This window comes from Chaetodon auriga, chromosome 5 (genome assembly GCF_051107435.1).
Source record: "Chaetodon auriga isolate fChaAug3 chromosome 5, fChaAug3.hap1, whole genome shotgun sequence".
In the NCBI taxonomy this organism is placed as follows: Eukaryota; Metazoa; Chordata; class Actinopteri; order Chaetodontiformes; family Chaetodontidae; genus Chaetodon; species Chaetodon auriga.
The window spans coordinates 21,231,452-21,255,747 of NC_135078.1; the positions used below are offsets into that span (position 1 = coordinate 21,231,452).

Here is a 24,296-nt window from a genome sequence, read left to right on the forward strand (position 1 = left end):
ACAGGCAGAAGTAGTCTCTGGTCTTTGGGAGACGCTGATCACCGTTTTCTGACATTTAACAGACCAAACAATTAATCGATCAATCAAGAAAATAATCTACAGATGAATTGACAGTGAAAATGATCGTCTGCTAGTGTTGACTCCTGAAGAAAAGACGGAACATGTCAATTCATAAAGACTTTAATAGTCCTTTTTGAAATGATGTACACACAATGAACAAAATCATGTCAATCAAAAGCATCTGACTAAATATTTGATTAATTTTTTACAGCATTTCTGTGAATCAGCCGTCACCACACACAAAGACGCACACACACACGCACGCACACACACACACACACACACACAGAATACGCAGCCACCTCTGTTGTAATCTTTACAAGGCGTTAGCAGATGTGCATACGTCCCGCAGAGCCGATAAAGAGGGCTTCAGTGTAATGACTCAGAATAAGGATCCAATTAATGTAGAGACTGCAGGTAATTCAGGCAGACTGGATGCTGTTGTAGCTGCTCCTTCTCCAGCTAAGACACTGTGTCACCTGCATGTGCACTTATTACTCATAAGTGTTACAAACCATGACATCATAAGTTTTGAGATCTCTCACCTGAGCCTTCGTCTCAGGTAGCCACGGTACTCCAAAAGCTGCTGTGAGGATCCAGAGAGAACAAAGTGGCAGAGAGACCCCGAGTGGCTGTCACCGATGCAGAGGGGAAGCAGCTAATACAAAATCCTCAACACCTGCGGCTCTCTGCCAGTTTGCAGCACGTACGCTAACAAGACCACAAACACAAATTAAACCATGGAATGACTAAGTAAGACAGCAGGCAGCGGACAACTGCTGCTAGTCTGTAACATGTCCACACAATGATTATGAATTAAAAGAAACAAACACCAACAAACAGTTTCCAAGCACACGTCAGACATTCTGCTTTCAGGGGCAGCAGAGGATCCGATCCCACTGCTGACCGCAGACGCTACAGAAAACTACAAAAAGACAAAGACAACAATAATGTAGTTTGTAAGTATTTATGTGTCTCTTCTACGGCCCGGACAGCCACCTTCAACTTCGCACAGGCGGAGGGAGAGTTAAAGCCTCTTTCTGCTGCATTTTAATCGAAAGTACCCTAAATAAATACGCCGACGGTGATGATTCACCTGCTGATGGCAGATGCTAAAAATAGACTTCAATTTGCAGAGAAATGGGGCTAGATTATGATTAAAAAGCCTCATGCAGAGGAAACAGTCATGGGAATGTAAGTCATACAGCCGTCTGTCTCCAAAAGAATGAAGGTCATCAGAGGGATGGCCTCGTGGGGACGAGAGGAGGATCTGCTGCTCAGGGCGTTCATTCAGAAAATCTACCATGAGGTTATGTCCTGAAACTGTGGGAACTAACAAAACAAAGAGGGGACACAACAAAGACAGTGAACCAGAAATGTCTGCAGTCTTGGGGGGAAAGGAGGATCAAAATGGGACAAAAATCATTATTAACCACCCTAATTAAAACAGCCCAATGACATACAGAGCACAGCCTCCAGGCCCAACTCAGCAGGAAGTGGCTCCTGCACGGCGTGAAGTTATGATATGGTTCATGGGCCAGATGAGGGAGAGCAGGAGGAGGTGCCGGGAGCCTGCAAGGGCAGCGGATGGGTCGACATCGGGTGTTTTTCAGTTCTTCAGCATCGCCTCGTAGCTCTGGAACACACACTGTGAAACCTCCGGAGCTCTGCACTTCAGAGAGACCTGCGAGAGAGGAGAGTGGAGGAGGGTTCGCTATGACTTCACTCGTAAGCTGGTCTGTTAACATGCAAGGTTATGACAGACACATCGACACTGAGCAGGTTTCATAACTGCTGCCATGAGGAGACACAGCAGGTGTTTTAATGACAAACCATGTTAGAAAATTATGAGAGATGGGAAGCATAATAATAATAATCATCTATTTATGTAGCCCAAAAGTTAGTGTCAGTACGATGGAGTAAGAACAGGGAAGATGATTTAGCAACTCATTTTTTTTTTGATTCAGATCTTTGATATGAAGGACGACTTCAGACAAAGGAAAAAGGAAGAGGAACTTTTCAAGCTGCCAACAGCGTCACTAAGTCTTCATCAGGCAAACCTCATAAACATGTTCATGTTTCTTCAGTTTCATGAGCTCATGGGTGAAAATGAGAGCACAGTTAAAAAGCAGTCGTCAACTGAAAGAGACAAAACAAACTCGAACAGTCTTAATTCAGAAACAGAGGTACAGACGGAAATACAGATAGAGAAACACAGTGGAGAGAATAGAGGCCTCTCCACTCTTTGATGTGATTCTCAGCTGGGAGTGGGTTTAGGTTTTGATACAGCTTCACAAAGTGAGCCCCCCCCCCCGGCCATCAACAATCCTGCAGATGTTATTTCCTCAGATCCCAAAAACACACTCTTTACAGGAAGTGCAACACAGCTGGAGATCTGGAATAACTGTACGAGGACAGATACCGCCATGACGCTGCACTAAACACTGACTAATAAACACCAGAGACTGCCATTCTGCATGTTTCACTAATTAATTGCCGCACGATCTCAACCAGCTGTGCTTTGTCGTCTATGACAAATGGGTCTGTGATGTGGGAGAAGTCAAGAAAAGAAGCATTTTTCCTGCCCTGACAGAAACACACACACATACACATGCAAACAAACACGCCCGTACACAACGCAGCCACCTCTGTCCACATGGAGCCGCTTTGACTCTAACTCACTGTGCTGTTCTTTCAGCTTTCATCACTGTCATTTCTTAGAATCGCCTTTGTTCCACTGGGGGGGAATCACAGTGTAAGTTTGCTAAATATAGCAAATGCAGACCCTGTGCGACTACTTTAGAGTGACAAACAACGCAGGAAGATAAGAAATTAAATCCAAGAATGCTCTGTCCCAGTGCTGCTTTCAGTCATGTTTGTTTTAACGCCCTCGAATGTTTTTCTTTGCAGTTCTGAAAATGGGATCTAATATCAGTGAAGTTCCAGCACTGTGCCAACGCTAATGTTTTCTCTTTTGAGATTATAAATAAGAGTAATATTATAATTGGAGTGTGTTGTGGTGGATGGCACAGAGCAGCAGCAGCAGAATAAAGCAGTAATACTGCACGGCTCCTTCAGCGTTGCCTCTGCGCACTCAGCGCTCTTTACTAATGCATGCTGCTGCTGCTGCTGGCAACATTTAAGCAGCCGCTCTCCTGTCAGCATGGGGTAAGAGATGTGAGGAAATGCAGCTGCTTTAGCCACTGTGGAGAACCTGCTATTAAGAGAGCGAGAAACTGCGGCATTCATGTGTTCAGCTTCAGGCTTGCTGCTGGAATAGTGGAAGTATATTAGCTGTACAGAGGCGAGAAAATAAGAAACAAAGAGGGATGAAGGAGGGTGGGATCACCTGGAGGCGTGTGTGTGGTGTGAGTTTTAATCTGGCTTTGTTTCATCATCCCAAGACAATGAACCTCAAGTATCATGGTGTTTGTGTGATGGGGAGGTTTTTCTTTTCAAGCGAAACTCTTTAATGAGTGAGAGACACATTGGCCTTTGGAAAACCTGCATAAACCCCGAAGCCAGAGCAGTTCTCTTCTCTGCAAAAGAGCAAAGAAATATGGCCGTTCAATGTATGATCGTGGTTTGATAAACTGATACAGATCTTAACATTTGATTCAGTTAAACATTGTTTACTGGACAATTGTTGTCAAAAATGAGTCTGATGTCATTAGATTTATCCTTTGGCATGTCAGCTGTATGTGTTAACTACAGGGAGGAAGGCGACATGTATACAACCCTGTGTCATGGTATAAGTACGTTTACATTGATATATTGTGATACAGTAAATTCTGGGAAAATCAAATGATAAACTTTTTCTGGATGAAATAACTGGACGGGTGTCTGTTATTGGTTAATACAGTAAATTCAACACCTGACAAATACAAGGTACTTCATCATGTTGTTGAAAAAATGACACATATATGTATAGAAAAACACAGCATTAATTAAGATGCCATGGGATAATGATACCTCAAAAATCTCTGAAGGGAAATGAATACATACAGTCTCACAGTATACATGTTGGTAGTTAACAGCTCTAAGCTTGTGCAGAGGGATGGCAGATGTACAACATCTGTGTGTCGGCCAGCACTTTGGTGTCCATCTCTTTGAAACTCATTCATTCATTCATTTTAACCAAAACCCTCAGAATTACCAGCTCAGGAGGCGGAGGGAGAAAATCAGCCAACATCACTGGTCACGTCGTTGCCATGGGGACAGGAGATGGCAGATGTGAACCTCATGCTTCACGTCAAAAAGAAGAGTCCCGGTTCTCCACTATATAAACTATAAGAGTGCATGAGCTCTGATGGACTTTTGACTATAATCTAAACTAGAATTATCATTTTCATACTTAAATTCATTAAATGACGAGGTGAAAACAAAGCAACAATGTGAAAGGTGTTGCTCACAGTGACGAACATGCAGAGAAAGTGATCACCCAAATCACTCTCCTCAGCTTTACAGCAAGTTTCAGCTCACTGTTTGTCTGTCCAGCCAGCAGCTTCACTGTTTTGATTCGCTCTCTCTGCTCTCATAGCGTCGGTTTCAGCAGCAGCAGGCAGCTGTTTACAGTGCAAAACCTCTAAAAACCCACAGGACACTACCTGTGCATAGGCAGCAACTAGCTGATGGAGCTAGTGGAGTATTTAGGTGTGAAAGAGCCAGACATTTCCCTTGGTCGAAGGTGGAGACCAAAGCAGAGCTAAAAGAGAGTGAATACTGGACTTACAGTCACCAGCTGGCCAGAGGCACAACTCGAACGACTGATAATGCTGCACAGAGAAGCAGGAGTCAGGTTTCACTATCTGAGGACAGTAAGGCGATTTGACTGACAAGACGATGACGGAGGACTTAATGTCAAAGCGAAAAGCAAAATATTGGAAATATTTCGAAGGTAACAGGGAACCTGATAACGTTAATGAGGCAATCTGTAAACTTTGTGAGATGAAAGTGGCAGCCTTTGGAGGCAGCACCTCTAATCTATAAACACACACACACACACACACACACACACACACACACACACACACACAGTGTTGCCAAAATGGGCCCTGCAGCGAAAGCTCGATTGGAGATCAAAGTATACTGAGTCTCAGTGACGAATATCTCTTCATGTAAAATGCCCGGTGTGATCGGTAGCACTGTCGCTTCCTCACCGTGGCATCCCCACAGAAAAAGCTGACGATATGTCAATGTTCACAACTTGTTGCTGTTGCAGGTTCAAAGCGAAAGCAAAAAGTTTTTCGAAGATGTAACACGCAAGGGAGATGTGTAACTGTGCTACTGTTTCCAACTGTGAGCTCACCTATTTTCACTGTGCAGTGCAGTGAGAGGTGATAGTGTCTATTAAGACTGCTGTTAATGCTCAACAGAGTCAAGGCCAGCTAGAATCACTACAGAGTGTGTAACTGGGACACAGCTATAAGTAGTGAGGCATCATGGGAGAGCTGAGGCCAATCAAGTTCCAAAATATAAGAAAAAACCTTAAAACTGTGAAAATGAGCCATGATGCCACACGTCTCCAATCATGGCAATGAATTCTAACAGTGTTCATGTTCATCTTCAGAAGCACAATAAAAATCCAAGAAGTCATCGGTGGCAGGGCTGTACTTCTTCACGTCTAAAAATAGCTGCCGACAAAAGGCTTCGGCAGCTTGGCTTTAACGTGCCGTGCCAAGAGAGCGCAGGGACCACGCAGCAGCCAGCAGCTCCGAGAGACGAGAGTCAGAGTACACACTGTACACACAGCACGGATAACCTGAAGTCTAGACTCCTCTTCACTAGCAACTCATGATCCATCTGCAGAAAGTGAGGGAGTCTTTCCTGCCCCACGGAGGAGCGATTTGAACTTAACATGAAATCAAAATGACAGGAGGAGTACAGCACTGAAACTCCTGAATTAATGAGGTTACACCGTAAATGGACGCACAGGGGAAATAAAAATGCCACTTTTCAAGATTGACAACCTCAACAATGCACACCGCCTAGAAAATGACACTCATTAAATACTCTACAAATAACCATTAAGTACCAGTCAGCCTTGAATTCAGTCCGTTAACCTCATGAAATACTCCTTAAATCTTATTTTTACACAGCTCCTCCATCAGGTAAGGCTACCTGCTGGCAAAATGAACTAAACCAGTTTAAACGACTGAAGATTTAGGCCTCGACCACACATATCTGAATGGTTATTAATGCGTTTTTAAGTTACCATTGCCAAAGGAAAACGCCGGTGTTTGACACAGCATTGATGTAGACTTTATTGCCACCTACTGGCCTGTTATGCATGTTTGAGCGTTTGAGATCGTTTTTGCGTTCCCTGTATACGCAGGTTGTCTGGACAGTACGGGAAAATATTTGTTTTTAAAAATATCCGTATTCGTGTGGTCAAGGCCTGAATAAGCGAAGCTGGCTGACTGACAAATGAACTAGTATAGACAGGAGAAAACAAAAATACATTCAGCGCCACCTTATGAATAAAAACATGATCTGAAAGCAGTTTGAGTGATGAGCAGGGAGGAGAGTCACACCAAGGTCATCATTCTGGACTAGTCATGCAGAATTTCTCAGACAAACACAATCCGTCAAGAGCCGAGACCGTGGCATGCTGACAAAGCAGACATGCAACAACACAATGGACAACACGAACAAATACATGTGCGCACACACGCACACAAACACACAGATGAGTCACCGATACTAGCGCCACACTCCATTCACTGCACAATCAGCCAGCCTCCCACCTTCTGCACACTCACCACTCATTACTGCACATTAATCTCCGTCATGTCTCCGCTATGTCTCGACAAATTTGCAGTGATGACAGCAATTTCTAAACTCCATCATACTCACTTAATTCAACAAGTCATTTGTGCTGACGTGCAGGAAGTCCTGGGTGGATGATTTGGTTCAGTAATCTCTGTGATTCCTCATTCGTGTTTATCATGGAACATATCTCAAATAGCAAACATATTAAAATGTGTTTTTTCCAGTTATTGTGGTGGGTGTGACTACAGCCCCTAAAAACAAGGTTCCAAACAGTGAAAACAATGAATTCGGCTAATCCAGCTCTTACAGCACTCACCGTGTAGTTTGGATTTCCTGCCTGCACCCTCAGCTCAGCCAGCACCCAGATGCCATTGGTGAGTTTCATGGACTGATACAGCATGTCCTGACCCTCCACTGTACGCTTGGCTATGGTGAAGACGTTGCTTCCCTGCAGTTTGTTGGAGGCTGCATCTGTGGAGGGAACATAATCAATATAATACAGAAACATTTCAGCTGTTGAACCTAAACTGTTTTAACTATCTGAACCAGCCACTGCTCATTTTTAGTATTCAGCCATTAAACAGTCATTAAATGTATCAGACCATGCAGGATTTCTTTTTTTCCTTATTATCCCCTAAAATTTCACTCCAGGCTGTCTGTGCAGCAAAGATGCAGTCACTAATTCGGAATAATCTTTTCTGCTCAGCCTCTGTCTCGCTGCTGCAACCCAGTAGGATGTGAAACCCTCTCTCTTTGTTCATGAAGAAGAAATTTAATCTGTGGGGGGAAATCTCCATTAAGCTGTCATTAGGAATTCTGCTCCAGTTCAGCTGCTCTCACGCTTGTGTGAAACTAAATTATCACACGTAAATAGGGACTGTAGCTGATGAGTTCTCATCAAATACAATTTGCTTCATTAGCAAGGATTTGAATTTGAGATCACGACTGCTCTGTTGGGCTATTTTCACATATAGGGAAGCTGCAGGACACGGAGTACACACAGTAGAGTCCTCCACATAGTGCACTCTTTTCATCCCTCATTACCTGAGCTGAGATGGCAGTCTTTGATCTGAAACTGGGACTCATTGTCATTTGGAATGTCTTTCCATGTGGCGAGGAACACCTGTCGCTCTGTGGATGAGGAGACACAATCACTGGATGAGTCTGAAGTCAGAGCACACACTGAAATGTACACAGTATGAGAATAATGATGGGATGCGTAGGGAACGTAAAGGTAAACACTGCCGTGAATAAAATGTCAAAGTTGTGTGAGTAGTTTGATTCTGCACTAGACATGAGGTTTCCCGCTGCGACTCCTAAGCAGTAGCTTACAGCCACTGGCAGCAGTCCTGCTGCTAGCCCCATCAGGAGCCTCCGTGGGGAGAAAGACCAACACGTTTTCACAGAATAAATAAACAGAAACACACAAATGGGGACGGAAAAAAGGCGCAAAAATGGTATTGTTGTACAATCTAGGAGGAACCGAGCAGGAATGAGAGGTGAACGAGCGCAGCCAGATGGACAGTCTCACACACATCTACATCACACTTTTTCACACGATCATAATGTGCCCCCGCTGAAAGGCTGACGTCTGTGTATGTCGTTGACGTCAGCAAGGTTTTGAGGGTTTTGAGCGAAAAGATTGAGCCAAGAGACACTCACCCATCTTCCCGTCCTCTACAAACAGCATGCTGATGGGGTACTGGCAGCTGAAGTAGAATACGTCAATGTTGTTCTTAACAGCCACCTGCGAGAGTGATTACATCCACGGAGGGGGGTAGAGGAGAACGACAGGAGGAGAAACAAGAAGCAATATATGGGTAATTACTTTTCAAGTGCCCTTCAAAGATGGGCATTGCTGGTTTAGGTGAGCTGTTTACTCAAAAAGAGGACTGTGGTCTCTCACAATACACACACACATACATACAGGTAATACTACTGTATATCCTACAATATCATAAATGTTCTTTACTCGCCTCCCATTATACTGTATCTCACAGTAAGCATGAGCATTTCTGTTTGCTCAAGAATATCAGCTAACATTACATACAAACTAAATATACACAAAATAACTATTTCTACAAAAAGCCTCTAGTAAGTGCTTCACAAGAGGATATAAATAAAGATGAAAATATTAGGAGAGTGGACAGTGGTTAAAAATAAAATACCAAAAATAAAATATAAGACACAAACCGACAAATAAGAGAAAACAAAAATAGCACCAAAGAGCAGGTCTGTGTTTGATAGTTTCAACTCCTCAGTCGGGACCTTTCATAATGTGTGGGCCCAAAAAGTACAAAGCACTGAAACACTGTGGTATGATGAAGGCACCTGAAGTAACAGGCAGCAGCCAGAGATACTGATCAGAGAGCTCACCAACGAGGTGCTGAGAGAAGGACAGTGAACTCGGCAAGAGGAGAGCAGAAGAAGGACTCTTGAATAATTCATGAGGGTGTTTTATCCCTCGGTGCAATGCAGGACTGCCAGAAACACGGTGAGTTAAACGCAAGCTACACAGAGCTTCAATCTGTATGTCTGTGAACTAAAAGAACTCTTTTATAGAGTTCATCTAGAGACTAGTTGTTCCCGAACTGTCAGACGTTTCTGTGCACGTGGGGACAGCATCTTTTCAAGTACTGTCCACATTTTGAGTGGCATTATAAGTCTGAAATAGGCTATTATCTCACATCCAAAGACGGAATGATTAGTTGATTAACTGATCAGTTGATCAACAGAAAATTAACTGTTAAAAACAGGTCTTAAACAAAAAAGGAAAAATGTAATATTTGGTACCAGCATCTCATTTTTGAATATCTGAATGTCTGTTTTCTTTGTCTTCTGTGGTGTAAATGAAATAAAATCCTTGAGTTTTGGACTGTTGGTGGGCCAAAATATGCTAATGCAACTGAGAAAATAATTGACAGATTAATTGATAATGGATATAAGGCCATCACATTAACGTCAGAAGAAATCCTCATATTTTGATTTAACCTTAAGCTTCAGGGGCGAAGAGAAGAGGCACTGTATCACACTGCAAATGGCATAAATTTATATTGAACGAGACAATGAGCATTTATTCAGCCTTCACCCATTTGGGAACCACTGTCCTAGACTGCTTTTTGGCCATTCTTTACTTCTATATAAGCATACTGTATACGTCTGTTTCTGAACCAAAGTCACCACTTTGATGTCTTAAAACTGAACTGCTGTGTCATTGCAGAAGGCCCTAAAGTGGCAAAAATATCCATGAAACTTGAGCCCAAAGTTACTGCAGCATTTCCCGAAAGTGTGCTGATTTGTCATGAAAGGGTTTTATTGACTGTGGCGGTATACCAGCATCAAAAAACTCCACACATCAGCAGTTAAAAGAGCACTCAAAATAATATTCTGGGACATTATATTCCATCGAGACAAAAACCATGAAGAACCTCTCAAAATAAAATATCTGAGAAAATGTCAGAACAGACAACAGTACGCATCAAAGCAGGGCCTGGAGGCCGCAGTGTAAAAAGGCCAGGAGAAACAAAGGAGCCATGTGTTGTGTGACCACTAATGACCGCCCCCACCTCTATCATCCCCCTCCACGCCCTTATCTTCGCTCTCCAGCTGCACACAGTACCCGTCCACCATTCTGCCCAGTTAAAAGAACCACCCTGATCAAAAACGAGGCAGCCTCTGCCGCTCTTTTTATTTGCAACTTCTCACAGCTGTTCTGACGGATGTTTTATGTTTTAATTCCGTTTTTATTCACAACATGGGAATTCAACAGTATAGCTGAATAACAGTGAGGATGCATTACTAATCGACACATAAGAAACATGGTCATATTTTGAGGACAAAATTTATTGTGATGAGATACAGTCAGGGCCATGAATATTTCCACCATGAAGCCTTTTCTGGTTTGGACTGCGGCTGTAGAGACAGCGATATTAACGGCTTCAGTTCCTGATGGAAAGGGCTGTCTGGCGGCAAGGTAAAGTGGTGAAAATACTGTAAATATAGCTTACACTTGATACTGGTTTTTCAGTGACTAAAATAGGTGCTGCTGCTGCTGCCCTCTGTCTACAGCATTACATTGCTTAGCTTCCTACTCCCAGTACTCCTGCTGCCTCTCCAAACTGAGGGTATGCCGACCGCCATCTACTGTTGGTAATACAGTGACATAGATAAGTACCTCATACAGCCCCACTTTAAATTATCTGAACTATCCCTTTAACAAGCAGCCAAGTCTGCTAACTCTGTTTACATTAAAATGGACCTTTGACAGAGTGCTGTCTAACTTGAGGCCTCATTGTCCTCATGAGGCCAGTCCTGAAAAACGTTGCACACACATTGTGCTTCTCATCTCTACTTGACATCTGACAATCATCCTGTTGGCAAGTTGCATCAGGGAAATGTTCAGGGAAAATGGATACTGTCTAAAGGTTACCTGCAGGTTACTGAGAGGCTCCATCTTCATGACAGGTCCGACGGTACTGAGGGGAAGGGCCACTTCAATACTCTGGTTTGGGCTAAGAGGGGTGAGAACCTGGAGTGGACCAGCTGGAGCGAGACCAAAGCTACAGAGGAACGCAGAGGGTGAAAAAAGTGTCACAAAATGTGAAAATTTGAGCCGAGCGCATCGCTTGGTAGGTGCTCTTACCTATTTCTGTTAAACTGGATGGCAAAATCAGTCATGACACTCATAGCTTTATTAGTGAGGGTCATCTCCATTTGGATGACCCCAGCTCGGCGGGCAAACGTGCCAGATATCTCCAGACCCTTGGCCTTCATGGCTGGAAGCCAAACCTGAACAGAGATCAGCTCTTTTATTAGGGACCCGACCAGCGCTGTTACATCAGTCTATAGTATGTCTCATACCAGCTTATCGAGACTTACTGTTTTAGGGGGGCTGTAGGCTCCCATGGGCATACCAACTCCACCTCCAAGATCAAACAGGTCATCCAGACCGCCGCTCACAGGGGCACTGAAAGAGGCTGGCATTGCAGCTGCAGGTGCACCAAAACCAGCCCCCATCTGTGGGTCACAAAGCAACACGTTACCCAAACATATACAATGTCCCCTTGTATCAAACAATCAAAGGCCAACAAAAATTACTTACAGCAGGACTTCCTCCAAGGTCTCCGCCAAGCTGGGAGGTAGGGGGGAGAAGCACAGAATATTCTCAGGTTATCGACTGATGCAACATTAAATTATATGATGGAGGGTCTTAAGAGGATGGATGGAGGAGTGCGAGGGTCTACGGAATGTCTTTTGGTGATTAATGACAGGTATGGGTTTACACTATTAACAACAAAATAAGAGGGAGACACCAGTACAGGAGAATTTCTCCCCTTATGTAACTGACCTTTTACTGTCCACACAAGTCCGACTGAGTAGCTATTGAAATCCAATAGGTTACGTTCAAATGCCACTCACTAATTGTGACTACTGTGGTGAAGAAAAGGTTGGGATACAGTGAACAAAACTGTTGATGCAAAAAAATATAGTGATTCCACACAGTGACAACGATGAACTACTGTGTATGGCAGACAGAATTTTGATAAAAAACAAAGGAGAGATGTCCTAAAATCTCACGTAACTGGAGTGGGAATGTAAACAATATCATACAAAGTGCAAACAGGCACAGATGACTGCTGGGGAGGACTATTCAGAGGACACAGTGGTACAACAGGGGACAAGAGGGGGTTCTAGGCTGGTGCTGGCCATTACTGGTCCAGCGTGGTCCCCTGGACCAACCTCAGTGGGGCTGTAATCTGGGGGCGATGGGGACTGATGAGAGAGCTGAGGTGACTGAGGAGTGTCCGTCCGCAGGGGAATGGGTGGCTGATTGAAACATGAAACACATCGCAGAGCCCACAGATAAGAATAGAGATGGACTCAAGGATTCAACAGCATGCTTACTGTAGATATCACGATAGTAAAAGATGATAAATGATGAATGAAAATGTCAGACTGATGCATAAAACAGCACTGATTAAATTAATCCTCTAACATGGCCTGACATGCTTTATCAATGTTGTGCCCTCTCCCTAGGTGTAATTACCGGCTCAGACTCATCCCCCATCTGCAGGTGCAGCGTTGAAGAAAGGAAAACACACAGAGGTCAAAAGAAAAGGCACCAAAGGGTAGAAAAAATTAACAAAACACAACGATACATTACCGTCACAAGGTCCCATTAACATTACGCCTATTTCTGAAATCAGATGTGTGATACCAGACTCTCAGGGCCTGACCGCTTCGCTCAAACAGCGGTGCGCAGAAGACCTACCAGGCTGTCCAGTCCACCTCCAAGAAGGTCCATAGCACCCATCTGCATCCCAGAGGAGGGGGCTGGTGGTGGTCCGGTGGCAGTAGGAGGCGTCAGGTCCAGATTAAGCAGATCTCCAAGGAGGTCTCCCTGGGATGGGATGACGGCAGGGGGCGCCTCAGAAACTCCAGCAGCAGAGCCTGTATCTGGGCTGTCAACACTCTCTCCACTAGCAGAAACGAAAAAAATAAATAATTGAGGTCATGCATTTTGTGTCACTTTCTTGATCACTATTTTGCTAACTATGTAGTTTGCAAAACAGTACTGTTGATGTTCAAACACGCTGTGACCCTATTTGTCGTTAAATTGCTGATACAACTCTATCTAATCTTGAGAAAAACGGCTAGTAGATGTAATGAGTTGCACCTAAAAGGCAGGAAGGAACAAAGAAGAACAGCTGCACCACTCGACACTACTGGAAAGTGTGTCACTCAGCAGATTTGAAGGAAAACATAATGGCGGAGTCCAAAAGCTAGGTTCACTTATGTAAACAAACCCCTGAGCCTGCAGTGTTAAAAAAAAAAGAAAAAAAAGTGCATGACTCACGATCCAGCACTGCCAGGGAGCCTCTTGTGCTGAACACCACGGCTGCCCTCAACAAAGGCACTGGGAGGCTTGTGGTAGACAGAGGCCAGAGTACCAATGTGGCAGATGAGCTCCTCCAGCAGTGTGGGCTCAATCAGATCTGTCTCCTCAGAGATCAGCGGCTTCTCGGCCAGAACCACCTCCTTAGCAGCCACGGGGTCTGTGGAGAGCAGACGCCAGTAGATGTAGCCGCGGTCTCTGAGGTCTGGGTTATCAGAGTCCTGCAGGAACAGATGGAGGTATGAGGAGGAAGGATTATTATTCATAGAGCTTGTTTAATAAATACTTAATGTTCGACTATTTTCCGTCTGAGAGACTGAGCTGGGATTCAAAATTTCAAAACTGAGCAACCTGGGTAGTGCTACGATTTGGCTAATGTATGAGGGAACTGACAGTGGACATTTTTATTACAGAGGAAAATGAGGAAAGTTCACAAGGTTTCAGTTAAATCAAATAAGTTTTAAAAACTAAATGTATGTATGTAGTAAAAATACATTTTGTGACAAGGTTCTTTCAACTTGTGCGACACATTTTCTTCTCATTGCTGCTTTCAACCTGCCAAGAGCAGGAACAAAATGTTTGTTTGTACACCCGTTTCATCCAGTGTTGCTGTACACACAAGTACCAGTCTGTGGCTGTAAACAAATCTATGGAAGTCACAGCTACACAAGGCCTGTAATGAACTGCATCTTTGTGAAGCTTGTGATGTTCAGGTCGTGTTGACACAACTCTACAGTTGTTATTGGAACAATAGCTGTCGGTGATTGCTGTCGGTGTATTATACTGCATCATAATGAGGTGTCTATTGTATTCTGTCATCTTCATGTACATAAATCATGGGAAGATAAACAGTCGCACCAAACTCATTCCTTCCATGTTGATAACATAAAACAAACACGAGCACATTCTTATTCATGCCTTTGAATATTAATACGCAGCATGTGCAGAGATACTAAAGCTTTTGTTTCTGTATTTGCACAATGCTGCAAATACATGGATCTTCATTGATGTAAATGTTGACATGATATCGGATTGTTTAAAATCAGCTCGTTACCTAAAACCATTAAAACACAATTAGTGTAACTGCAGAGGAAGTTCAAACCACTACAGTCATTACAGGGGTGAAGCGGAAGGCTCAGATCTATATTGCTATGACAATACTGCTGTGTCCTTGAATGAATAAAAGATTAAATACTAGAGAGCTCCTTGGTAGACCAAAAGCCAAAAGCAATGTCTGATGGGATCAAATTCCACAAACTAGAGCATGAAGACATGGATAGCATTCAGAGTAGTAGGCAGCACGGTGAGGACTGTCAAATATCTGCAGACAGAGGATGGCAGGAGCATTAAATGTACACACTGAACTGCATGCATGCTTTTGTTCTCACCTGTGTGGCAAGGCTCAACACCTGCTGTACTAGCTCCTGTGTCTCCGTAGGCTTTTTCAGGAACAACTTGACAATTGCCGTCAGTAGCTGCAGCTGCACCTGCAGGACACAGTGAACACATGCAGTACATCTTACAACTGCTCACACAGTGCTTTTAAATGCAGGTAGTGTCAGTACAATTTTGCCTAAAATTGTAATAAGGTGACAAGGTGCAACTTAACAGTGATCTTCTAACAATGACTTGTGTGGAAGCACAGTAAACACATAATAAATGAACGAAGCTGAGACTTCTTTCACTTTTCAGGGCTTAGGTTTCCCATGGCCACACCCTGCTAAAGTAAATAGCCCAACTACTGGCTTAATCAGCAAAGAACAGCACAAAAGGGAACATTTTATGCATAATGCATGGCTTTCTACCCACAAACCACTTAATCTCCAAGACAATGGTATCATATATAATATATGACTAAGGGTGAGCCATCTCAGCAAGTAAAGCCTGATGTAATCCTACAACAAAGTACAACAGTACACTCTTCAGAGCGAAGACTGGCTTCTCTACAAAAGGTGTAGGGTCTGAGCCTGGTAGAAAAAGTGTTCCCATCATTGTGGTGTCTTCCCATTAGGCACACTAAAACAATATATTTTTACTCATTCAGGATTCTTTGATTTCTCTCACAGTTAACACAGATTTTGTCTGTTCAATAAGACCAGCTCCCTGTGGTACTTTGTGTGTGGCATGTTGTCTTTCAAGGCCTTGCTGCAGCTAACCAAAGGCTTTAATTATTTCCAACTGCAGAAGCAAAAAAACAAAGTGTGCTTCTTACTGCCAGCACTGACTACAAATTACTGGTGCCACCATTAAAAATGGGCTTCACATGGACTCCCTGCTCTCTCCTTAACACACCTGAGTGCTTTCATCGTGGAAACCCTCCAAAAAGCTCTCCAGCAGCTCATCGGCGTTGTCGATGCGCTCGGCGTACTCTCCCACAATCCAGATCATGGCGGCGCGTGCCTCCGGCTCATCCAGGGAGTCCAGGTTTTCACACAGAGTGGCAATCACACTCTCATACCTGGACACAAAAAGTGTAAACGATCAGATCACAAATTAATCCAGGTGGCTTAAAACTGCATTAATGTATTTGTAACCACCAAGGACAGAAAAATAAACAGCAAAACAAGCCGACGGATAAACAGCCAGCACTTGTCAACGCCTTAGAAAACATGGTAGCAAACGTCTGCCTACTTTAACACCCAGGAGAGAAAGAGCGACATTAGCATTACTCTGGAGCAGCGTGTTCTGGCAGCCTGAAAAATGTAAAACCAATATTCACTGTCCTTTTAGCTCTGGGTTGGTCTTTGGCTCTTTCACTTGCTAGATGCTCAATTAGTCAATGTTTTCTGCAGTAGTGGATGAATTCCTGCGGTTGAGGCATTTCTGATATGCATGAAATATTTGATAATGACCAATTCCATTTACATAATGGTTTTATTACAAGATGTGCCAAAGCAGAAAGATTTAGTGGATGTCTAATTAATAGAAAAGGCAGAAGTTTGAGTGGGTAGTGACTCATACAGCTAAAGGCTTGAGCCATGCCCAGCTGGAGGCTTTGCAAAGCTGCTCCCTTGGAGACTCACGACTCCTCGGTGATGTGTGGGTGAGGTTTCTGTCTAGCACATGAATCCACTCAGTTGGATCCACAGCAGATGTCACGCTCCATTCGAATCTACCTGACCTTTGACCAGGTGCAATCAAGGAGGGGTGTTAAGTATTGTCCACTACAAACTGTCTCTGTGTTACCGAGGACAATTTTCATTTGGGAAAAACGCCAACCTGAAAACACTTTTTGTCTGTGTAATGAGCTTTCTCTCTGCCCATTTAGAGAGCACGAGAAAATAATCAGAGGGTCAGTGAAGTGTAACAGTGAGGCTGTCTGCTTGTGTGTAGCAGTTTGTGTGAGGAAACAGTATAATTCAGACAACAATACAAGATATACAACATCATACATCTAAAAATGTCTCAATCTGAATGACCTGGGTTACCAAAGCCTATGTAAATGACCACACTGATGCCTAAGTGGGAACCTACTTGTTGGGGTACTTGCGGAAGATGTCCTTGATGACCACAATGGCCTCCTGCACCACATAATTAACCTTGGTTTGGATGAGGTCGAGCAGTGTGCTCACACAGCGCTCTGCTGATTGCTAATGAATGGAGAGAAAAATAAACCGGTCATGACAAACCTGCAGATTCAAAACAGCACAGAGAAATGCATATAAAACATAGGCATACAATATGCCTATGCGACAAAACATCTGGTGACAGTATGACATCATCTCCACCCACCTCTACTTTGATGGCACAGCGGCCGATAGCTCTGACCGCTTTACGGACAAAGTCCACATCCACCTCAGTGGCGTACTCCTTCAGCTCAGCCAGAACCTAAAAGCAGACGAGCAGTCGTGTCACTCAGATCATCTTGTGGACGATATCTATAAATAAGATAACGACTTTACAACGTTTTCAATGTGTGATGTATTATAGCTGTGAGTGTGTTACCTGGGCAATGTTGGCTTGAGATGCTAGGCGAATCATGATGTCCAGCTTCTCCAGTTTGACATAGATTGGGTCATTGTACTTCACAAAGAAAACCTTCATCTCGTGCTTCAGGATCTCTGGGCTAAAACAGGACATTTCTTGTTATTTGTGGCAAGACAACAGACAATTAAGTAATAGGAATCTAAAATCTAAATCTAGCATGCGACATTAAATGCAAAGTTTATTAGGTCCTGCTATGCCCAAAGTATAAAGAAAAGTAAACAGAATCTCCCACATTTACCGTCTCTGTACAATGAGGTTGATGTTTCTGAGGGCCACATATTGCAGCTCAGGCTCAGCAGAGAGGAGAGTGACCAGTGGAGGGGCGAGCTTCTTCAGCAGAGTGCCATAGTAGTCCAAGTCTTTGGGCAGCATTTCCATGAACTTCATTAAAACTTTAACCGCTGACAACACCACTGCAGAGTTTGCATGCGAGAGCCGTGGGGTCACACGCTCACAGATGCTAACAGATGTTGATGATATTGGGAGAGAAGGAGCAAAAAATGATGCAGGGTTTACTGGGAATATCTGTAACTGACAAGCAATGCTGATAAAGTGCTTTCTCTCACCTTTGGGACTCACGATCATCGCGAGGTGTGTAATTGGCCAGGCAGTCAAGAATGAATATCTGTCCCCACTCTGTACACTCATTTAAAGCTGTCAGCAGCTTGTTGATGGTCTGAGGGTTCAGGTCCAGCAGATTACTGTTTGGGTGAGACTCTGCTATCTCAGACAGCGCAGCCACTGCGTTTGCTACAACCTAAAGATAAAGACAAGAGTACAGATAAACGCTGACAGGAAAATAGCAGCCACCAGCTATATCAAGATATAAAGGAGAGGTCGTTGAACTAACACAAATCTGGCAACATGTTGAACATTTGTATGCCAGCACAAGGCTTATCAGTAAAAGGCAGAGCAGAGGCTTGTAGCCAGCTGTGTTGCTCTTAGTAAGAGATCTGGCAGGCTCAATAGCCAGCTGCTCAGCTGCCTGAGCGAGTCGTACCATGGGGTTGGAGTCCGATATGAGGTCTTTAAGGGTGTCCAGGAAGCCTTGGTCCTCGACCAACTGGGCGTTGATATCATGAAGCTTTGCCACACACACAGCGGCCGTCTTCCTCACGTAGGGGTCTTCATCCTTCAGACATTTCCTCAGCGGCTCACAGAGGTACTCTGTGATCTTGTCCACACGGATGCAGCCCATTGTACGAACAGCAAGGGCCCGGATAAGAGGGTTAGGGTCTTCACAGTCCTAGGTGGGTGGTTCAGAGAGGAGTTAGTCATAACTTTTGATTTATTTCCATATCATGCTGAATTATATGAGAGAGTTTTGAAATGCATCTAACATTTCCTTGCACAGGCATTTTGTAAAGAATTAAATCATCATATACTGAGGTGTCACTGCTATTGTAGTATGAGAAAAGGGAAGAAGGAAGAAATCTTCAACAGATAATGATGGCTGTATTTAACCTGAACTGCCACCCGGAGGGCTGCTAATTACCTCACTGACGTGAGAGAGGTTCAAACGGGAAATAATGGCAAGTCACGTTACACAGCTGTGCAGACGAGTGTTGCCTAAAACAGCATGCATGTGTAGATTCAAATTAGCATGAGAATATTTATCCTCCCTGCTATGGAGAAAAAAGTCTACATGCCTGTAAAAAATAAAATAAATAAAACAAGGGCAGTCTGAAACTTCCTGGCAACAAGCTGGTACCAATGGTGAAATTCTTCAAAAACAATTTCACAGGAAAATTGAGAAAAATAACTTTTGGCCTTAAGAACTCTAGGACAGTCACCTTTTTATAGCACAGTACCCAGCAAGCTCTAATTGCACTGTTTTCTGTACCTGAATGATAAATCATGAACAGATCATTTAATAGAATTCATGACAGATCAAGCTTTACCTTTACAAAGGTGTTAACAGCCATGATAGCCATGTCTGGCTGACTCTTGGCATAGTTCATCAGGTAGAGGTAGACCAGCTTTTTCAGCTCCAGGTTGTCCGTCTGCATGCAGTTCACAACATCTGGGAACAGAGCGCTGAAGGAGGAATAACGTGTTATGTGACTGCTGACTCAAAATGGAAGGTGATATGTTACAGTACATTATTCCAGTCTGAATGTTCTTCGGCTCACCTAACATCCTTTCCAACTGTCATAGAAGCAATGACCTTCTTCACAGCCTCCTTCTTCTTCTCTTTCTTATCACTGTTAAGCTCTGCTTTGAGCTCAAAGATCTCACCTGCAGACAAAAGAGAAAAAGGGAATCGCACATCATGCAATCCATTTGTGATGAGGCAGGTGAAAAAGGGCAATGTGCAGCATTTCCCTCTTGTCATAACGTGCACACTGGAAAGTGAACACACTGGCATACAATGTGCAATGTGTTCTTTATCTATCAAAACTAGGGATGCAACTATGCAACTTTTTCTGTCCTGATTCAAATATCTGGGCTTTGGGTATCACCCCGTGATGAGTACCGATTCCATACCAGTGTTTAATTAATACATTGTATGCCTCATTGTGTGGATGAGACCGTGATCTTTCTTTCATGTATAAGGCACCACCTGTCTTGACAGTGTTTTTCTAATTTTGTAAAATATAAATATATATATATAACAAAACCTAATACCCGACCCAATACCCGATGCAGCTATTTGAGTCAGTATCAGATCAAATCCAATACCAGTGTTGGTATCAGTGCATCTCTGATCAAACCCTCTCATATATACAGAATGGAGGCATTTACATCTTTACAATTTCTGACACTGGTGGGTCATATTCCTTCTCAGGGGTTTAGGTTCACATGCAACAAGCAACCATCTTGATCAGAGTGTATGATAGATGCTGCACCCTGTAAGCCTTTTTAGTGGTCCAGTGATAGAAAGCTTTCATCATGAAGCTGGAGCAGGATGTGTTTGCTGAGCATAATTATTAGCTGAACAGCAGCTGACTTACTGCACAGCTCCAATAACACAGCAAATGAGAGTACACAACTCATGTTACCTGACTGCTCATGAGTCGAGCTAGCCAATTATTCAACATGGTGTTTTGTCAACTTTCAAAACAAAACTTGGCACTGAGCTCAAAGCACTGAATATCAATTCAATCACATGACATTTTGCATACCTTTGCATCATGATATAAAACATATAATGTTATAATATATTAACAGAACAATATTCTTATTCACATCATGAACTGATTTCATAGACAAAGCCCAGCCAAATTTGTGGGTGTGCCCGACAGGTGGTTTATTTGCAGGTCCGCTGCTGATCTCTATGGTAGTGGAGATGTCAATCATTTCCCAAGCATCGTGACTGCCTGAATGCACAATATGTATACAGTCTTTTATCTTTATCCTTAAAATATTACAAACTGAATTATTGCCAAGAAATTGCTAATAATCATCATTTGAACCTCTAACGAAGGTTGACAATGAGGTATTTTTTGCTACTTTGTACAAAAATTAAGGAGACTTAACATTAATTAGTTTACACTTCAGTGCAGTGACGGATGTGACAACTGGCAAGATTTAGACTATAAAATCATACTGCTGTAAGTAAACTGTCAATTTTGGGCTTAAATTTGAGTCTACCTACTTAGAGTTTCCCAGGCATTGTAAAGCGCTAATCACACTCAATCTCTTCCAAGATGTTAACAACAGACTGCACAGAAAGAAACAGATAATGAAAGAAACATGCTCTTTTGTCTCAAGCAATCCAACCAAACATAAGGTGTCTATACAATATCACTCATAAGCATCTGTTTGTATTTTTGTTTTTTAGCCATGTGCACCAGAACAAGCACAGTTCTGGGTTGTGTGAGAAGAGCCACCCAAACACAACAGGAGGCACAGCAGAACAGTTAAATCTCTGACTAATGCTCAATGTCTAATCTGATTTACAATAACCTGAGCTGCTCAGTTCTTGGTAATGAAATAGACACAAAGCAGGGTGATAATATCTTTGGATCAATTTTCAAGGTCAAGCTAGGTCAATTAGGTATTGGTAAAGGGTAAGTATATTCCATAGCAACTGAAATTTACATCATATTTTTGTAAGCATCTTTGAGAAACCACTGAACAGCTTTAAATTAATTGGACTATGTTAAAAACATAAGAAAACGTTCAAGTGTCCATTTGCAGAGATAATCATACAGCACCAACCACCTGACTAAGAACTTGCTTAAAACAATGCATGGATGAATGTCACTGAATAAACTCATTAAATCATTTATGTTATGAATTAAAGAGTGAGCTTTCAGACCTTTCTTGGTGGTGGTGAAGTACTTGGAGTCCGTCATCTTGGATCCAAATTGTCGATTCTCCTGCAAAAGATAGACAGGGTGCAGAAGATGACTGTGATATCTTTTCCTGAGTGGAAACTTGACACATCACAAGAGAAACAGGAAATAGTAGAAGTGCAAGCACAGGGAAATAAAAGGACTTCCTGTGTTCTCAGGAACAAATGGTAGTGATCTATCAGAAAGGAAAACAATGGATTTTGCTGAGAAAACACATTATGTGTCAACCTTTCAACACAAATTTTGTTGATCAGCTGCTATGTGGCCAACAATATCTTGAGCCAACTTCAAATGTTTTCAGCAGCATGTAAATACATGTATTTGCTGTTGTTAATTTCTATCTTGTCCCATTTATACACGACAACTTCCTGCTATTAAATTTGAGCAATGCTGTTCGAGTGAAAGGGATGTTTAACCCAAAAGAAAGGAGCATAAAGTCAGATTACAAAGAAAGGCATTCTCTGCATGGGAGAAACAAAATAAGGATTAACTCTAAAACTTCTGACCACGACATTTTTTGTCCTATGACAATGATGTTAATTTACGTTTATCGTTAATTGAACGAAACTTCAGAATGAGGCTAGCAAAGAGCGACGTTAACAGTTAGCTAACTGTTACTTGATACCAAGGCAACATTAATGGCAGAGGCCTATCAATTAACGTAAACTTTTTATTAGTAACAATGACCTGAGTCGACAAATTATAGCGCTTCATTAATTTAATGTTTGGTTATCAATTGAGCCTCAGGTAGCTGTCAACATCAGACAGGCTGTTAGCTACAAGATAACCAAATGCGACGTGTTAACACAACTGACGACGTAGCTCTCAAGATGATACACCTGATCACGGTTGATTCATACGATAATTCACACAGCTAACATGCTATACTGATGCGGAACTAACACTGCATGATTTAATAGCTTCCAGACTAACAATATGAGTACATCACACAAGCTGACTTTAAGTTAAGCTTCTAACTTAGCCAAAAAGTAGAGGGAAGGTTCGCTAGCTGGTTAGCATCAGGCTACCATGACGTTAACGTTAGCATAGCATTCTCGAGTGTGTACAATTTCGTCGGAGGCAAACTAAAATATGCAACGGTAACGTAAAGTTGGTTAAATTAGTCCTGAGAGTTCTACAGTCAATTACTCATCAATTACTCACGCATAACTGATTCGCCCATTCCTGCATGTTTGCAGAAGTTACGGTTAGCTGAATGAAAAAGCTGCTAAAAGCTAGCTGTCCGCTGCACAGTGCCTGTCAGTGTAAGCTAGCGCCTGGTCACTTCACTAGCTCGCACAGCTGAGACATGACCTTCTAAGTACGGGCTTAAGGAAGCCTTTGCCGGGATAGTTAAGCTCTTAATCTATCGGCCTGGTTTGAACGTTACTCAACGAATTAGCGTACCTTCTGGAGTTAAAATTAGACCCCTCACACAATGAATTTGGAGAGAAAATCTCCACAAACATCTTACCGTGACAGGCGTAGTAGGGGCTGTGATGGCCTTCGTCCCCTCCCACTTGATTTACTTCCGTCTTTCCACAAAATAACGTTTGCGAACAGTGAACGTCGGTTTTCATTCATTCAACAATATTTTCTTTTCAGCACTCTTCAAAAATTGCTGACAATTTCTTCAAATTAGCATTCACTGGATGTATTAGGCGCATAGTATATCAACTGACCTATAAAAGCAGACAACATAAAGAGTAGTTTACAAAATATCAAATGTGACTTTCAAATAATTTCAATTCACAAAATTGAAAGATTTATCCAGCACAGTTAGTGAAAGACAAAAGTGATCAGGTTCTGCAAATACACTGGTTATATATATAGTTGCCAGTTTATTTGGTACACAGCTGATGCAGTCTGAACTCTGCAAATGAATTATGTGTTTCTAATGTGTATCCATGCTTTTAATATCAATATACACTATTATTTTTATATATATATTTTGTCTATCCATTGAAAAAGGTTAGACTAAATATTAGAAAAGCCTTGTGAGAATAATGTAATAATACTAACAGCACCACAAACTAAATCCTCTAAAATGACCATAAAGTTGAATCAACACCTCTATCAACATTTTAAAAATTGAACACTATAACCTTCAAAAAGGTAGGATTTATGGTAGGACTGTCGTATTAGACTACAAGTTTTACAAGTTTATATTAGTTTTAGCTAGCTTTCTTTCATCAAATAAACTGGGTAAGTGTAGGTGTACGCATGGGCAAATGACAGTTTTGAAGGGAAGCAACATCAGCATTTCTGCTCTGCACATACTC

At 42.5% G+C, this 24,296-nt stretch overlaps 1 protein-coding gene across 6 annotated transcripts; it reads right to left on the reverse strand.

Moving 5' to 3' along the window:
* Window positions 1–164: 164 nt before the first annotated feature.
* On the reverse strand, window positions 165–23,557 carry ap1b1 (adaptor related protein complex 1 subunit beta 1). Of its 6 annotated transcripts, none has more exons than XM_076730531.1 (24): window positions 23,489–23,557; window positions 21,978–22,038; window positions 19,846–19,951; window positions 19,615–19,750; window positions 18,714–18,959; window positions 18,280–18,470; window positions 17,952–18,173; window positions 17,672–17,792; window positions 17,459–17,554; window positions 17,201–17,316; window positions 16,019–16,184; window positions 15,115–15,213; window positions 13,688–13,947; window positions 13,103–13,310; window positions 12,878–12,898; window positions 12,571–12,657; window positions 11,933–11,962; window positions 11,710–11,847; window positions 11,474–11,619; window positions 11,261–11,390; window positions 8,494–8,578; window positions 7,876–7,962; window positions 7,148–7,302; window positions 165–1,744 (listed from the first exon to the last, which is right to left on the reverse strand). In XM_076730531.1, the coding sequence occupies exons 2-24, from the start codon at window positions 22,012–22,014 to the stop codon at window positions 1,670–1,672; spliced, it is 2,958 nt and encodes a 985-aa protein (XP_076586646.1). In that variant the 5' UTR covers window positions 22,015–22,038; window positions 23,489–23,557; the 3' UTR covers window positions 165–1,669. The 6 variants fall into 6 exon arrangements, with proteins under 6 accessions (XP_076586646.1, XP_076586645.1, XP_076586650.1 ...); XM_076730530.1 differs by lacking the exon at window positions 23,489–23,557 and adding an exon at window positions 23,179–23,314; XM_076730535.1 differs by lacking the exon at window positions 12,571–12,657.
* Between the last annotated feature and the right edge of the window lie 739 nt (window positions 23,558–24,296).

Excerpts from the sequence above, each read along its gene's own strand:
- ap1b1 (XM_076730530.1), bottom strand. The coding sequence starts at position 23,205 with ATGCAGGAATGGGCGAATCAGTTATGC. Across the intron at positions 18,960-19,614 it reads CTGTTAACACCTTTGTAAAG|GACTGTGAAGACCCTAACCC; the intron begins GTAAAGCTTGAT and ends CCACCCACCTAG. Across the intron at positions 8,579-11,260 it reads AGCCTCTCAGTAACCTGCAG|GTGGCTGTTAAGAACAACAT; the intron begins GTAACCTTTAGA and ends TCACTCTCGCAG.